Genomic DNA, 17392 nt, shown 5'->3' on the forward strand with positions numbered 1-17392 from the left:
TTAAAAATTAATATCTTGAGTTTATATAACATGTATACTGTAGAAATGCTTATCTTCAGACATATGGATTCTGTAAAATCTTCCATTTTTCTATATTTCTTTGTCAGCCTAGATTTACTTAACCTCTTGGCTCAGAGATGTAACAAGCCAAACTCTGACAGCATAAAGTCACTGGAGCTTCTGGCCTCCTTATGCCTGCTCTATGCAGGATCAGTGTGGCTAGTGACAGCAGAATTTTTGTTCTTACCGTTGTTGGTTGTTTTTTTTTTAAACAAGAAAACTGACCAGAATCTGTCTCAAATTATATTAAAAGTAAAACTTCATCTTGTTTTTAGAAGCTTGTTTTGAAATAGAAGATTAGATATAAAAATATTTGCTTTGTGATCACTGATTCAGAGACCAGTGTTTAGGGCAATTTACTGGATTGCTTAACTGTTTCCAACCATTGTAGACCATGGGATATTAGACTTTTTGAAATTATATTTCCTTATTGTCATTTGCCTCCCCACCTTCCCGTGCCCCAAATTGCAGTTCTGACATGATTTATTAGTTAGTGTCTCCTGAATATTCATTTCAAGAACATAATAATGGCCATAGTAGGTCAGACCAATGGTTCATCTAGCCCAGTATCCTGTTATCCAACAGTGTCTGGTGCCAGATGCTTCAGAGGGAGTGAACAGAACAGGGGATTGAGTGATCCATCCCTTGTTGTCCAGTCCTGGCTTCTAGCAGTTAAAGGTTTAGGGACACCCAGAGCATGGGGTTGTGCTCCTGACCATCTTGGCTAACAGCCATTGATGGGCCTGTTCTCTGTGAAATTATTTAATTCTTTTTGAACACAGTTATACTTTTGACCTTCAAAATCCCCTGCAACGAGTGCTATGGGTTGACTACATTATGTGAAGAAGTACTTCCATATGTTTGCTTTTAAAATTGGCTGCCTATTAATTTAATGAAGTGACCACTGATTCATGTGTTATGTGAAGAGGGTAAATAACACTTCCTTTTTGACTTTGTCCACACCATTCATGATATTATAGACCTCTATCGTATTTCCCCCTTAGTTGTCTCTTTTCTAAGATGAACAGTCCCAGTCTTTTTAATCTCTTCTCCTGTGGAAGCTGTCCATACCCCTTCTCATTTTAGTGGCTTTCTAATGAGATACAGCTACAGCATTAGTTTTTAAGTCTAGTGGTTCTCAAAGTGGCAGATTTTTAAAGCAGTATCATAATTCAAGGAAGTGGGAATTTCAGGTAGAGGACAGCAAGGTAATAAAAAGAATTGTGGATATATTGTAACTGAGTAGGACATAGAAAAAATGGCTATATTGAAAAGTTCAAATTCCAGTGAGAGAGAGTACACTGGTTTGTACTACCAGTGGTTTGCAAGGTGCCAACCTTAAAAATAATTGTCACTGGTTCCCTCAGTCTAGCAATGTTTGTTGCTGGTCTCGGCCTGAATACTGCAAGTTCTAGACCATGGGCCCATATAGCTTCCATTCAAAAAAACGTTTTTACCATTTGAGATTGAACATGGAAGAAGTGAATGGCCAAGAGGAAAATCAACTGATATTTGTGAGCTGTGAACTTCCTTGTATGTAACTTCTCAGCGATTCACTTAAACAGTAGCAAAGGTGATCCGTGTAAAGTGAATCGTGTGACTGTTTCAGGCAATGAGGAAAGGTCTGCTGGATGTGCTTCCAAAGAATTCATTAGAAGACTTGACAGCAGAAGATTTCAGGCTTTTGGTAAACGGCTGTGGTGAAGTAAACGTGCAAATGCTGATCAGCTTTACCTCTTTCAATGATGAGTCAGGTATGAAATACGTAGTCTGTTTAGGAAATGAGCTGTACAGCTAAACTTTAGCATTATTCACCTGTCTGTCCTTTTATGTAGAGATGGATAGCAAAGATGATTTTTTTTTCCAACTTTTTCTAAGCTTAAAACCAGCTCTGTTCATTGACCTTAATGAATGGCTCTAAATATAATATGTTAAAAGAATTTTCAGTTTGCTGGACCCTATTATTTGCCACTTTTAAGCATCTTTACTCAAAATGGAAGAGAACAATACACAACTCTTTCCAGGGTACAACCTCAGTATCACTATATAAATAATCCATCAGAATGCAAGGAGAGCAAATTATGGGTTGTGCTATTTTTTCATGTCAAATCCTGGCCTGACCATATATTTAGAGTTATGATTGATGTAGTTGTAATATTTTTAAAGCAATATTTCATTGACCTGTTACGAACTTAGATACAACTAGTTAGTAAATCATACAGTATCTTAATTTTATTAGTTTTTTACACCAGTGTTCTTCAGTCTAGTCCTTTAATGTAAACACTTTTGAATGTGTATTTGACATAGAATTGTCCTTGTTCCTGATGTGCCGGTTTTGTTGGGAGGGGTAGTGACCCTAAGTATTTTACTTGCTGGTGTGTATAAAACATGTGCTCTAAATGTTTATTGTCAAATGCATTTAATTTAATTATTCTGTTTCAAACAGGAGAAAATGCTGAGAAGCTTTTGCAGTTCAAGCGTTGGTTTTGGTCCATAGTTGAGAAGATGAGTATGACAGAAAGACAAGATCTAGTAAGTTGTCCTTCCCCTGTAAAAGGTTGCTTAAGACTGTTTTTAAACAATCAGTATTGCTTTTCAGTATTTTTTTTGTTTTTAATGGAAAGGTTTTCTACACTGGTAGAGTGGCAAAGTAAGTACTAGGGAGTTAGTGCATTAGGTTTTCAATCTGGAGACTGAATATGAAACCTAGCTTTGTTCACAAGAAAATTAATATTGGTGTATCTTTCATTGTCCATATCTCAGAACTCTCAAGCATATATGCAGTCCGTGTTTGAGAGGTTTCACGCTAACAGGTGGTCAGAGTATCAGGTTTGAATTGCATTTATAGAGGATTGGAAAAGTTTGCTTGTTGTGCAGTGTATTCACCCATTTTTTTTAAAAATGTTCTCTTTTGATCACCTCAAAGATGTGAACCTTCTCATTTTTGAATGAACTCTGCAAAAAAGAAAACCAGGACTGGTGTAAAAAGAGGAAAATCTAGAGTAGATTGGTTTAGGCAAAGAGAACTCAGGGTGCAATGCAGTATTCACTTGGCTCTGCAAGAGGATATTTCACACTTCTAATACTTTTCAAGTAAACTCTTGGTATTGCAATTGCTAGCTATTAATGCATTTGGTATCAATGCTGTACTTTATAGTAATTTGATTTGATATAAAGTGGCTAATTCGATTATATATAAAAGCTTCTGATACACAGACATTATCCTCTTCCCAAAAGGACAGGAAATCCCAACTTCCTGCACCAAGATGTGGTTAATATCATTTGGAGAGTGTTGCTTTGATAAATGTGGTATTATATATTTGTAGTTGAAAGAAGAGAGGAAATGACTGGGAGTATAACATTGTCCTAATAGTACAGTGTAACCACTGTGTCTCTACAGTACAAGGAATGTTTTATGATCAAGCACCAGGACTGCCCTGTGACTTTTTTCCATTTTACTCATGTCAAAATAATGATCAGTATGTGATACCAATGTTTATACCATGGAGTCAGTTTAAATATTTCTAGACCAGCAAAAGTTACAGCCTACTTTTCTATTCTTTTAGGTTTACTTTTGGACATCAAGCCCATCATTGCCTGCCAGTGAGGAGGGATTCCAGCCCATGCCATCCATCACAATAAGACCACCAGATGACCAACATCTTCCTACAGCAAATACTTGCATTTCTCGCCTTTATGTCCCACTCTATTCCTCTAAACAGATTCTGAAACAGAAATTGTTACTCGCCATTAAGACCAAGAATTTTGGTTTTGTGTAGAGTATAAAAAGTGTGTATTGCTGTGTAATATTACTAGCTAAGTTTTGTAGATTTTTCCATTTGTCTATAAAAGTTTATGAAAGTTAATGCTGTCATACCCCTGGTGGTACTTTGATTAAATGCAAACATTCCTGTACTAAGTTTGTAACCTACAGGCCTAAGGAGCACTAGCAATGTTTGACTGTAACAGTTCGCTAGTCAATAACTTCTTGGCCTAACCCCAGCCAAAGATGACAGCAGAACAATATAATTTACACTGTGATTTATCTTTTTGCTGAGGGAAAATATGTAAAATGTTCAGAAAATTCACTGCTGCCTTTGTGAAAAGTTTCAGCAAAGGCTCTTGTATAGAGGGAGTAGGGAATTTCAAAATAAAAAATTAAGTATGTTCTGTGTTTTATTTTAACTTTTTTTTATGGTGTTTAATTTGTGGTTGGCTGCAGTTGTGTATCATGTATATTGAACTTGTAAAAAGTTCTTCACAGTTCAGATCCAAGAGTTGGAATCATTCACTTTTACTTATGAAACCACTTTCATTGCAATTTCTGTTCTGATTGCATTGAACTCTGGCACATTAGATCCCATCACTAATATTTTGCATGTAATCTGTACCTTTAGTGAGGTTTTTTGTACATATGATGAGGCCAATGCACATTATTTCATAGTTCACAATCAACATTTTTGTATCCCTGTTTCAGTAAGCAGACAGTCAGGAGATTGTTCCACTTCCAGTTATAACCAGACACTTGAACTGCGGTATCTCAACTGTGTAAACTCAGCCTGGGCACTTTCTGGTAACTGTAAAATGTTTATAAGATCATGATTATTGAAGATACATTTTGGAAAATTTTAATGTTCGTGAGCAGCTTAACTACTTTTGTATCTAGCCTTTTTTAAGTATCTTGTTACAGTTTTTTAATAAAGAAATTATAGACAAAATACCAAGTCATATTGAAGACACAATAGTTTTTATTTATGTAACTCTGAATATTTTAGTTTAACAGCCTACACCAGACACAGTTGTCCATTAAAAAAATCTCAATTTCTGAACTGAAAAATTGATCTGCATCTGCACTATATAATAAACAAGAAATAAATAAATAAATAAATAATGGAAGCAGTTCAGCCCACATTTTACAGTTAGCAGAGAATCCTGAATAGAGCGAGCCAGGCAATCCCTTCTCTTCACAAAAATGCAGAATTTAAGGGAAAGTTTCTCCCTAATAATCAAAATGGATTATGATGGAATAAATCTGCAGATTCATTGTAGTGGGACCTACGGTATGTCCAATCTTTTTTTAATAAAGCGATTATTGATCTTACAAGGGTAGTTTTTGAACATACAGTAGCCTAGTACTTTTGTCATTAAATTCTTAGTGCTTTAATGATTTCCATTATAAATGTTGGAAGGCTATTAGTAAAGAAAGGAGCAACTTTGGCTGCCCTTGCTATCAAATTCTGATGCTTATTAAGACTTAATAGAATAGACTGATGATGATGGGTTTTGATGAGACTTTGTTCTCCTACTTTTCCCTGCACTCTGAGACTCCATATTGCAATGACCTTTTCTTGCTGAGGGGTGCTAAACTGGTTTTCCACCAAAATTGGTTAATGCCACTTTGAGTGCCAAGCGGAGGTGGATGGCCAAAAGTGACCTAAACTCCTTCCTTTTTCCATCCTACCTAAAAATGCAGCATCCTGCTTCTGTAGCACCTCTAAATCTTGCATGCATGGAGGAGGACTTGGGACCATAACTCTGATCACCATGTGTGCCACTTTGACTCTGAAAATTGTTTTATAAGACTAACTCTTCTAGACTTGCTTAGTTAAACTGCAGATGCACCAATATGCAGTAGAAATATTTCCACATGTATTAATGAAATAATAGCATTCCCAAGAACAGCCCTCATAGTCATGGGGGAGGTTTCAAGTGGTTAGGTAATGGGGACTGGGAGTCTGGTATTTTGGATTCCATTCCTGAATCTGCCACTGTGACTTTCAGCAAGTTATTTTAGACAAACCCTCAGCTCAAAGACTTAAACACATGCTGTACTGCTTTTACTAGAGTCGTGTATAGTTAAAGCAGTACAACCTCCCTGATGTGGGTGCAGTTATATATTGGTATAAAGGTGCTTTATACCAGTATAGCTATTCCTGCATGGGAAGAGACTACACTATATAGGTATAAGGCACCTTTATACCAGTATAACTGTCCACGCTAGGGGTTGTACCAGTATAAATACTTCAGTAAAAAAAAATCAGTCCTAACTGAAATAGTTCATATTGGTACAAAAACTGTAGATCAGGCCTCAGATTCACAGTCCATAAAATAAAGAAGCTGCCTCCCTCACAAAAGCTTTGTGAGGCTTAATGATGTAAAACTCATCCAAGATCCTCTGATCAAAGGCCGTATGTAAGTGTAAAGTATTGTGTATATATGTATTGTGTGTATATGTATAAAAATGTATGTGTATGTATAACATATAAATATATGTTATATGTATATATATTTCTGTATATAGCATAAACATTTTTTTAAAACCTGTACTGTATAGCTAGGCAGAAACTACACAGGTAACTAGTCTTATACAGTAGTTCACCATATATACACAACCAAGGCACTCTGATAACATAAGCAGAGGGATAAGCCAGAATAATTTATGTTGCCATCATTGACTTGAAATGTGTATGTTGCTTTATAAAATAGCTTTTCTCTGTATGGTATATTTAAGCAATATCAAGGTTTTTAATAAGAAAAATGTTAATTAAAATCATACACCTTGTTTCCCTTTGACTTAAGCCCTTCTGTTAGTTTATTTTTAAGATGCGGTAGATAAATAAAAGGAAAAAAAGGAGAAAAGTTTGTAATATTTCAGTTTTATGGCCTAATTCCTCAAGTGTTCATAATGCTCTAAGTAGTACAGCAGCCTCCAATAAAATGTCAACATTTGCCAACAGGTCAATAGTTGGTTCCTATTGTAATGATATACCGCATCATGCTAACCAGGCGAATTCTGGATTTTAATGTAGTCACTGTTCAAATAATCATACACTTTACCTAAGTTAAATTTCATGTTGCAACCCTGTTCTGGGATTCTAGATTTTAAAAAATGATCTGGGTTTTTTTCTCATACTTAGCTGGTATAATTTCCCAGTTTGGCTTTGAAATGACAACTGTTTTTTGCAATTGCAAGTGAGATTTCTGTTCATTAAACCTAAAAGTGGAGAGAAGAGTAATAGACTAGAAAATTTGCAAGCAAAAGCAAATGTATTTCTTGCAGAATTTTAGTAATTTCAAATGCATGAGAAACTGGACTTTACTCTTCCCTTCCAAAGATAAGTGTGGGGTTTTTTTAATTGTAAAAGCATGGACTATATACAAAACTAATGGGGTATTCTGATTTACTTAAAATTCACCCATCCAAGGATGAGCAAGGGCAGAAAATGTTAAAATGCCCTTCATCTTTAATTCTATCATTCAAATGGGGGTGGGGGGGAAAGAGAATATGCAGGTCATCCAGTCCATCTCCCTGTAGTTGCTGTACTGTTACCTATGGTAGGTACATCTTCTAGGTATCTATTGATGGGGTCTTTTGTAACAGCCTTTGGAATATCATTCCACAGTCTAATATATCCCAGACTCAGGAAGCTTTCCCTGCTATTCTACCTAAAATTTCCTTTTGTAATGTCATCCTGTCATAACCAATATGTAGTATATATCATAATTATACACCTTCCACTATCCTTAATAGCTCCTTTCCATTCTGTTTACTCTCTCTATATTTTTATCTCTCCCTCTCTTTATTTCTTGACCACATTGTGTATATTTGACTTTTAATTTTTTTCCTCATTCGTCAGTCCTTTCAGATATCTTAAAATTGTTGCTGCTTTTCTCTAAACTCCCTCCAGTTTGTCTTTCTACTCGTGGTTTGCCTGGGACTGATTGTGATATAGTCAAATCCCCAGTTATCCAAATTTCAGTTTCTGACATTTGTCCCAAATCCAAATGTTAAAACTGAAATTTGTTTATCTTAAACTAATCATATGAAGTTTTTAGAGGGCCCTCCAAGACCTGGATAATTGAAATGGAATCATGTTCCTGATGCAGCTGCACCAAAGCTGTGTAGAGAAGACAGTACGTTCCTGATTTGTGAAATATCTCTGCACCCCAAAACTGTGGCAGCCTTTTTTTATTGCCACCAGTTACATTACAAACTATTCCCTACAGTAGACGTCTTTTAACACTGATTCTCCCTCTCTCATTGGGTGCGTCATATTTTCCCCAGTGTTCTTAACTTAACCTATCCTAGTTTAAATTTCCTATTGTTTTGTGTTGAAACTGTCTTGCAAATTTTGTCACTAAACAAATGACTCAGACATGCTGAATTCCTTATGTGTTAGATCAGTGTTTCTCAACCTTCTTGATACCAGGACCATCTTGCTTTCTAAACTGTGTCAGGGAGATCTCAGGGACCAGTCCCAGTCCACAGACTGGTCATTGAGAAACACTGTTAGATAACTGAAAAGTTTCTTTCCATGGATTTTCAGCTTTTGATTTTGGAAGGTTTTCTGTGAAATACTTCCAGGGAGTAACTGAGAATTGTTGTGTGGGGTTGGGGGAAATCCCTCAAGATTGATTTTGGAGGGAAGATGCTTGTGTGGCTAAAGTATAGAACAGGAAGCCAAGAGCAACCTGGATTTTATTCCCAATTCCACCATGGACTTTCTTTGTAACATTCTACACACAGCTCTGTCTCAGTTCTTATCTGTAGAATTGAGAATACTTCCTTACCTCGCAAAGGAAATGGGAAATGACTGCCTAGGAAGGAGTACTGTGGAAAGGGATCTGGGGGGTCATAGTGGACCACAAGCTAAATATGAGTGAACAGTGTAACACTGTTGCAAAAAAGGCAAACATCCTTCTGGGATGCATTAGCCGGAGTGTTGAAGCAAGACATGAGAAGTAATTCAGCTGCTCTACTCTGCGCTGATTAGGCCTTAACTGGAGTATTGTGTCCAGTTCTTGGTGCCACATTTCAGGAAGGATGTGGACAAACTGGAGAAAGTCCAGAGAAGAGCAACAAAAATGATTAAAGGTCTAGAAAACATGACCTATGAGCAAAGATACAAAAAATTGTGTTTGTTTAGTCTGGAAAAGAGAAGACTGAGGGGGACATATGTTTTCAAGTACGTAAAAGGTTGTTACAAGGAGGAGGGAGAAAAAATATTGTTAACCTGTGAGGATAGGCCAAGATGCAATGGGCTTAAGTTTCAGCAAGAGAGGTTTAGGTTGGATATTAGGAAAAGCTTCCTAACTGTCAGGGTGGTTAAGCACTGGAATAAATTGCCTAGAGAGATTGTGGAATCTCCATCATTGGAGATTTTTAAGAGCAGGTTAGGCAAACACCTACTAGGAATGGTCTAGAATAATATTTAGTCCTGCCATGAGTTCTGGGGACTAGATTAGATGAGCTATCAAGGTCACTTCCAGTCCTACAATTCTATGTTATGATATTTAATTCAATAACAAAGCCCTTTGAGAGCTGATAGAAAGTGCTGTAGAACTAAAAGAAAAGGAGTACTTGTGGCACCTTAGAGACTAACAAATTTATTTGAGCACAAGCTTTCGTGAGCTACAGCTCACTTCATCGGATGCATTTGATGAAGTGAGCTGTAGCTCACGAAAGCTTATGCTCAAATAAATTTGTTAGTCTCTAAGGTGCCACAAGTACTCCTTTTCTTTTTGCGAATACAGACTAACACGGCTGCTACTCTGAAACCTGCTGTAGAACTGAAAAGTATTTTCATATGTGGTAACTATTCATAGCCACACATTTTATTTTGTTCAGTAGTAATGACTAGGGCTCCATGTTGGTCACGGATTCTGTGGTTTTCTGCAACTTCCATGACTTCTGCAGTGGCCAGTGTGGCTGACTCCAGGGCCACCCAAATAGCCTGCTCCAAGGACAGCTACTCAGGTGTCCCCTGGGTCCAGCTGCCTCAGGACTGCCCAAGCAACAGCCAGTGCGGCTGGCACGGGGACCACCTGAGCAGTGGTCCTTGGGGCGCCTGCGACAGCCTCTGGCAGCTGGTGCTGCTGGCCCCAGTTCCCCCTCAGCAGCATCCCCCCCCAAGATTTAGTCAGGGGTATTTATAAGAAGTCATGGACAGATCAGAGCCCATGAATTTTTAATTGCCCATGACCTGTCCATGACTCTTACTAAAAATACCCCTGACTAAATCGTAGCCTTAGTAATGACCCATAGAACTAAGTAATATGCCCTTTGATTAGCTTGATTATATGATGTGAATTTCAGTGCATTATAAGGACTGTCAAAGTAATCTGTGTTCTCTTGTGGTAGTTACCACTAGTGATCAAGATTTTCAATTTTTTCAGAGATTTATACCTCAGCCTCTTTCATGCTGAATGACAAACCAGCAATATGTATGCATGTTGTTGTAGCTGTGTCACTCCCAGAATATTAGAGAGACAAGGGGGAGGTAATATCTTTTATTGAACCAATTTCTGATGGTGAGTGAGACAAGCTTTTGTGTTTAAGAGTTCCATGTAAGCTTGAAAGTTTCTCTCACCAATACTAGTTTGTTCAGTAAGAGAGTTTACCTCACCCACCTTGTCACTCTACACCTACAATATGGTCAATATGACCAGATATGCCAGGTACTTTTGAATGTTGTATTCATTTGAGTGGGCTTAATGAAATAGTTGGATTGTATAAAGTCAAAAGTATAAATGACTTGTTTTATAATCCTACACATTCTTTTCCATACTCCCATGGTATAAGCTTCATATACTCTAACAAATATAGTTAGCATTAGTTAATAGAATTTTTTAAGGTATTACGTATGGAGAAAAGCACCAGACTTCATTAACATGTTTCTCTCTGAGGGTACACTTATTCAGAGAGAGATTACAATGCTCACCATAGTATGAGATACCAGTAGGTGCTGTATTGCCAGATGGTTACTGTTACATTTGTAGAAGGGAAGTTTAGTGTATTTATTTTTTTAAAAACAACCCAAAATACATTTTGAATTGTTAAATGTGTTCAAGATTCATTTATAATAGCACCCACTATTTGCTGGGCAACAGGCACTTCCTAAACTCTCAATGATGGTCTCTGCTTTGAGGAGCTTTCAGTCAAAGAACAAACAGACAAGTAGGCAGTGCTTAGGGGTAGGGACCCAACAACAAGCAGCTGATATATATTAACTTAATTTAAGAGTGCAGATTTAAATGAAAAAAATGTAGAGTGTTTAAGGAGGAAAATTGTACCATTAAGCCACCAATATGCTCTGGACAGTGAGCGGGCATGCATTTAATTGGCAGGGTTTCTACTGAGCCACTGGGTCTTGCCCTTGTTCTTCAGTGATTCTCAAACTGGCTGTGGACTCCATTTTTCTTGGTCCACAAAATGAAACCTTTAGCACACCAATCAGTGAGAAAGGAGGGCTTTGGGAAGGGAAGTGCTCCACTGAAAGTTGTGTTATGAAGTGAAGTAGTTGGGAGAACCATTGTCCTTAGACTAAGTCACTTATTTGTAGGAGCAGTATTGGCCAATAGAAGTGTCTTCACCAGCTGGCCAAAATAGGAAGATATAAAGAGAATCTTATATGTGCTGTTATCCACCTGTTTTCAGCTAGAGAACACCAGACTTGCTTCCTTAATAGATGCCTGTGTTATAAATCCCTAGTGCAGTCTGTGAAGTACTGAAGTCTATAGGCTAATTATTGTTCTCATCAAAAAAATTTCACTTAAGCAGGGGAAAATTGTTCTACATCTAGAACAAATGTGTTCTTGGATGCTGCACAGACATGTCTCCCCATCTATTCTACTTATCAACCATTGAGGATAGCTTGGATGCCCTCTTCCTGTGCCCTCTTATGAGCCTTTCACAGAGGGAGAGACTGCATGTATGGCAAGCATGAGTAAGAATCCAGTGGATATATGGAGTTCAAAGAAAAGGCCAGAATCCCTAGACTAAGAATTTAGCTGTGATACAGCTGGGACTGTGAAGACTTATCAGTTATTGTATGTCTGCTACAACACTCCTTATTAGGATACTGTTGTTTACAAAAAAAAAAAAAAAATACACACCCCTGAGAACCAAGAAATTCTAAACGAAGATTAAATTTCTGGAAAATAAGTAGAAATTCTGAGAGGTCATATTTACAATTCTCCCCCCACCTTGGCTCCTCTCTGTACCTTTAAATGTCATCTTAGTCCTAGTTCTGTCTGTGTTTGGTAAGTCAAACCACTGCAATGTTTGTAAGTCTTAAAGTATCATTGCTGTTTGGTTTTCCCCCTAGTGCTGAGGCCTAACTTTGTTTAACCTTTTTTCAGTAGCCTGGACTATAGTACATGCTCTCAAGGTCTTTTGATCTGCCTGCTGAATGGCCACTTCTGCTAGCTGGAAATGCTTCCCAGTACCTCACTCTTAATGACCTCAGGGCTTGTCTACACTGGGGTTTGGGCCTGGGGCTGATGCAAACCCCTAGGGCAGATGTACTGTACTAGTGTAAAAAGTGACTTGCATCAGAGCTGTTTACTGAAACTGGGGTAAGTTCTGCTAGTACAAATAATTTTTACACCAGTGCAGTACATCTGCCAGTACATCAGTGCAACATATGCATATGAGGGGTTTGCATCAGTTCAGCTACTCCATTGTGAAAAACCCATGTAAACAAACTGAGTGAAGAGGCAGGAAAAAATGTAACAGCTGATTAAGACAAATGTTTTCCTCCTGTGCAAACATCTGAAGAGAATTTTTATGGCTGTGTTGGCTCAGGAAGGCCAAACTTTCTGGTTTTCCTACATGGACCATCCCCCATTCCTCTGTCAAAGCAGAGACTAGCTTTGAAACTAACTGAGGGACACCTTCAGCTACTTATTGCTGTGATATCAACAGAAGATTATGTTCAAGCCTGTTTCTGAGACGCATGCTTTAGTAAATATTCATAATGAAGCAGCTGAATGGACAAACCACATGGAGCTAATGGAGGATGATTGGGGAGGAAGAGTCTGCTGCTCTCCTAAATTTCTGGAGAGGCAAAAATCAATGCAGATCTCAGTCGGGTGAACAACCACCTAGGGATTTTAGTGGTATTCAAAAACAGATTAGACACATCCTTCTGATTTCCATTATGTTCACATATATAACTACAAATGGTATTAATAAAATTATCAAGCCCACCAACCTTTCTGACCATAGTGTTTGACTTGGTTCCCAGTGGCAGTGAATTTCACAGGCTAACTTGATATTTGTGTAATATTTCCTTTTACACTTTTAGACAAAGTGGTGATGATCAGTGAATTGAATTGTCTCTTGTTCTCGTACTACAGGAAAAGATAATTGATCATAATTTAGGATCACTCACTCAGCTCTGCTGTAATACTCTATTCCAGACAAAATGATCCTAAATCTCTCTCATTTGTGTCACGTGCCCTTTGTAAGCAAACTTTCCCTAGACTGTGCCTATCTCCACACTTTGCTTGCTGTGATAGCTGATGGGTAGGTTTTTTTGTTCTCGGGTGCAAAGAATGTTGTTTTTGACTTGGGAGGGAAAATGCAATTGGATTATAATGGGCTGGTATCAAACTCCTGGCAACAATATTGAAGTATTCTGGTTCACTTCTGCTGAGATGATGTGTCTTGTCTTTCCTGGCAGTAGAATTAGTACCTCTTTGTTATGGTTTCTGATGGGCCAAATTGCTGTTCCCCTCCTTTTTTAAAAAATAAATTCTGTTGGTTGATTACTTTCTGGGCTTGAGTTCCTTGCAGACTCTTCCTGTGGCTAAGCAGCTGCCTCCCATCTTCCTGGTGATCTGATGCAGATGGAGAACACCTGACTCTTTTTTCAGAGGTTTTTTTGTCTTGTTTTGATGCAAGGTTCAAGATGGACAGCTACTGAGTGCTGACAGGGAGTTCAGTGCTATTCAAAACAGATGGAAATACTGTCCCTGCTCCAAGGAGTTTACATTCTGGACTGGACAAATAAAAAAGATCAGACCTAATACCCTAAGGGGCCAGGAATGTAGGGCATTTTCAAAGCAGTCTTTTTTTTTTTAAATACAATTCAATTGGCTGTGGAAGGGCTTTAGAGATTTATTTTAAGGAGAGCACTTACTGGATAGGGAAGTTGTTTCAGTTGCAGAGGATAGTGTAGAAATCAAGAACAGGAGAAGAGTACAAAGGAAGAAATTAGTTGTTTGAAATACATTTGCATCTCGTGGACCCTATTGTGCTAAGGATACATGGGTCAGTCCCTGCCCCAAGTAAATTACAATCCAAATAGCAAGAAAAAGGGTAGGAGAATGGAAGTTCCACGTCGCCTATTACAGAAGCATCTGATTCTGGCTACTGTTGGAGACAGGATGTTATGCTATATGGACGGACGGCCTATTCCAGCCAGGAAATTCTGATGCCTCTGAGGCTATGTCTACGCTATGCAGCTTTTAGCAACACAGCTGTGCCAATAAAAGGCATGCAGTGTAGCTGCTGTTTGTTGGCAGGAGAGAGGTATCCTGCCGATTTAAAAAACAAACAAACCTTCCAACCTTCCATCCCCCACAAGTGGCAGCAGCTTTGTTGGCAGGAGCGCTCTCCTGCCAAAAGTCAGAAGTTTTGACAAAAGTTTTGTCTTTCACTTGCCAGTGTAGACAAAGCCTAAAAAGTGTTAGTCTTCTCTTTACAGCCTGGGAACTGAGACCCAAAAGAGACAAAGTGATGTCAAACAGGGATTCTGTGGCAGAGCTGGAAACTGAACCCAGATCTCCTGAGTTCCAATCCCATGCCCTGTGAGTGGCTTGAGTGCAGTTAAGGAACTGAGAGGCAGGAGCAGAATAGTGCAGGGCCTTGCAAGTGAGGATGAGAAACCTGAACTCAGTGCAAAGGATGACGTGAAACCAGTGAAGGGATTCAAATGGGCATATTTTTGGAAGGATTTTGGAAGAAGGAGGAGAGCAAGAAAGGGAGAGGGGAGAATTGCAGTTGACCAGTTCACATCCTTTTCACCATTAGTGGGATTGTTTGCTCTGACTATGGTTTGTGCTCAAATACATGATTAATACTCTCTAAACCTGGCAGTGAAGTGCTTCACTCATTCCAGAGGACTAGGTGGGTTTTCTGGAACCACTTAGGCTATGTGTACACTACAGCTTATGTTGGCATAAGTAGTGTTGCTCGGGTGTAAAAACCACCCCCCCAAGTGACAAGTTACACCAACATAAGCATTTATGTGCACAGCACTACATCAGAGGGAGAGCTTCTCCTGCCGACAGGTTCTGCCATTCACAGAAGTGGTTTTATTATGCTGACGGGAGAGCTCTGTCTCATCAGCAGAGAGCGCCTTCACCAGATGCATTGCAGTGGCACAGCTGCATTGGTAGAATGGCGCTGCTGCAGCACTGTATCTGTAGACATGCCCTTAGTAACACCTGCTGTTCTGCAGGTTGGACAGGAACGCCCCTAGCTATCCTGCCTTTACAACCAGTTTGGCTGCTCCTCCTCCCTTCTAGCTGTCTGTGTGGTAGGACATCCCCATGTGCATTATCCAGGTACTGGTGGTCCTGCTCTATATGCATATACTCCAATCAATCTGCCCACTGCTGAGGTGTTACAGGTAATTGCCTAAATCTTCCCAGAATGCATCAACACAAACAGCAAAACACTGTGGTAGGTGTGGATGTGCAGTAGTACGCATATTGTGCTAGATGCTGTACAGACACATAGGTGGGCACGGTCCTTGATCCCTCTTTGTTCTCTTATGACACAACTCAGCTGTACATGCTGTAAATGGGTCACATGAATGTCACAGTTGGTTAGCAAGTGCACAGTTTGAACTTGTGTGGATGGGCCAGAAAGAAATGGCAGGATTTGGCAACAGCCTGAATACAGACGTGAGAAAAAGGTAAATGTGTCAAATAACACCAAGGTTATAGGTCCAGGTGCCAGAGAGAACAGTGGAGTGAAGTGTTCAGTATTTTGCCCTTTCAGAACTCTTTTATTGTTTAATCCAAAAACCTATTTGGGTTTTACATGAAGTTTGGACACTGGTAGCTTTTTCTGGTTTCTGTACATAACAAGGCTGCTGCTCCTCATAAATGCTTGCAAGTCCAGGTCAGATTGCTCTTGTGTGTAGGAAGGGATAAGATTTCTCTAGGGTCTGGCACATGATTTTTCTATTTTCTTTCCCTTTTTTTAGTTGGAGGGGGTCCTGGTTTTTTTCAGTGTAAACTGGGGTTTGGCAGATTAATAGGAGCAACATATGTGTTTGGTGCACACTTAGTTACAGGATCAAAATATTTTTAAACATTTATTACAATTTCCAAACAATCTTCCCCAAAATGTGGTGGTGTTCAAAGAAAGGCTTTTAAAGGAACATTTGCTCTTTCCAGATGGAGTTTTCAGTTTTACTTTAATGGGGACAGACCATTCCCCAGTCTCAGACCACACCTGCCTCTTGCACACAGACTGATTGTCATTGCATGTGCAAGCTAAGCAGAATTACACACACAGAGGCTGTAATGTTACAATTTGCTATTGGTCACAGTTACTGACATCTAGGTGTTCTTTTTTGTTGTCCTGTCATAATTTAATGCCTCTGCCTTACCCCATCCTCTGGTCCAGAGGTAGCAAATTGTGCTGCATCTCAACCTCCTTGTCCTCTGGTCCATGGGTAGCAAGGTATGATGGATGTGGAATATACACAAACTTTAAAAAATGTTCAAGGCAGGTCAAAGGTCTGCTGATTAATAGTGTTTTGCGGAAGGACTCATGAAATCTTCCATGGGGCCCTGACTATGTTGTCAAAACTAACACCAATTTACTTTTGAATGAAACCATCCACACACAGGGGTTTAAGGTGCTGTGAGGTATGTGCATTAACTTTGTACCTTAAGTATCACACTATCTAGAAATACCCTTAATAAGGGGAAATAGGAGGATTGGCAGGGAGCCTCTGTTAATTCCTTTAGTTAAAATGCTTTACACTGTTTTTCCATGACACTTGCCCAAATGGAGGGTGGGGCTCCAGACATTCAGATGCAAATGCCTCTGATGGCAAAGCAGCAGTGTTAGCCACACAATCAGTATCAGAGTTGTCAAGCTATGCATAATGGTTAATTTAACATCTGAGTCAGCATTATAGTCTGTCCCCTCTGTGGAGAAATGTGTATTCTTACCATGGGATAAGTAATGCATTATCTATCTCCCTGTAATAACATAGTGGAGAAAAGGCACTTCAGTTTCTCCAAAAGGCAACCAATGCAAAGGAGTAACAGGATAAATTATCTTAGAAAATCCTTGATTTTGGCAAGACTGAACAATAAACTTGTCAGAATGAAGAATGAAAAGATGTACTTGTGGCACCTTAGAGACTAACACATTTATTTGAGCATAAGCTTTCGTGAGCTACAGCTCACTTCATTGGATGCATCCGATGAAGTGAGCTGTAGCTCACGAAAGCTTATGCTCAAATAAATGTGTTAGTCTCTAAGGTGCCATAAGTACTCCTTTTCTTTTTGCGAATACAGA

At 38.9% G+C, this 17392-nt stretch overlaps 1 protein-coding gene across 27 annotated transcripts in view; it reads left to right on the top strand.

Annotated features, from left to right (window-relative positions):
• The window catches only part of UBR5 (ubiquitin protein ligase E3 component n-recognin 5), a 140954-nt gene extending 134321 nt beyond the window's left edge, over positions 1–6633 (top strand). For all 27 annotated transcript variants that reach the window (XM_043507469.1, XM_038389368.2, XM_038389362.2 and 24 more), the window contains 3 exons: positions 1670–1814; positions 2507–2592; positions 3627–6633. In XM_043507469.1, coding sequence (XP_043363404.1) covers positions 1670–1814; positions 2507–2592; positions 3627–3839 — 444 coding nt within the window. In that variant the 3' untranslated portion in view covers positions 3840–6633. The remainder of the gene's footprint in view (positions 1–1669; positions 1815–2506; positions 2593–3626) is intronic.
• Positions 6634–17392: the final 10759 nt, after the last annotated feature.

Source organism: Dermochelys coriacea, chromosome 2 (genome assembly GCF_009764565.3).
Source record: "Dermochelys coriacea isolate rDerCor1 chromosome 2, rDerCor1.pri.v4, whole genome shotgun sequence".
Lineage (NCBI taxonomy): Eukaryota > Metazoa > Chordata > Testudines > Dermochelyidae > Dermochelys > Dermochelys coriacea.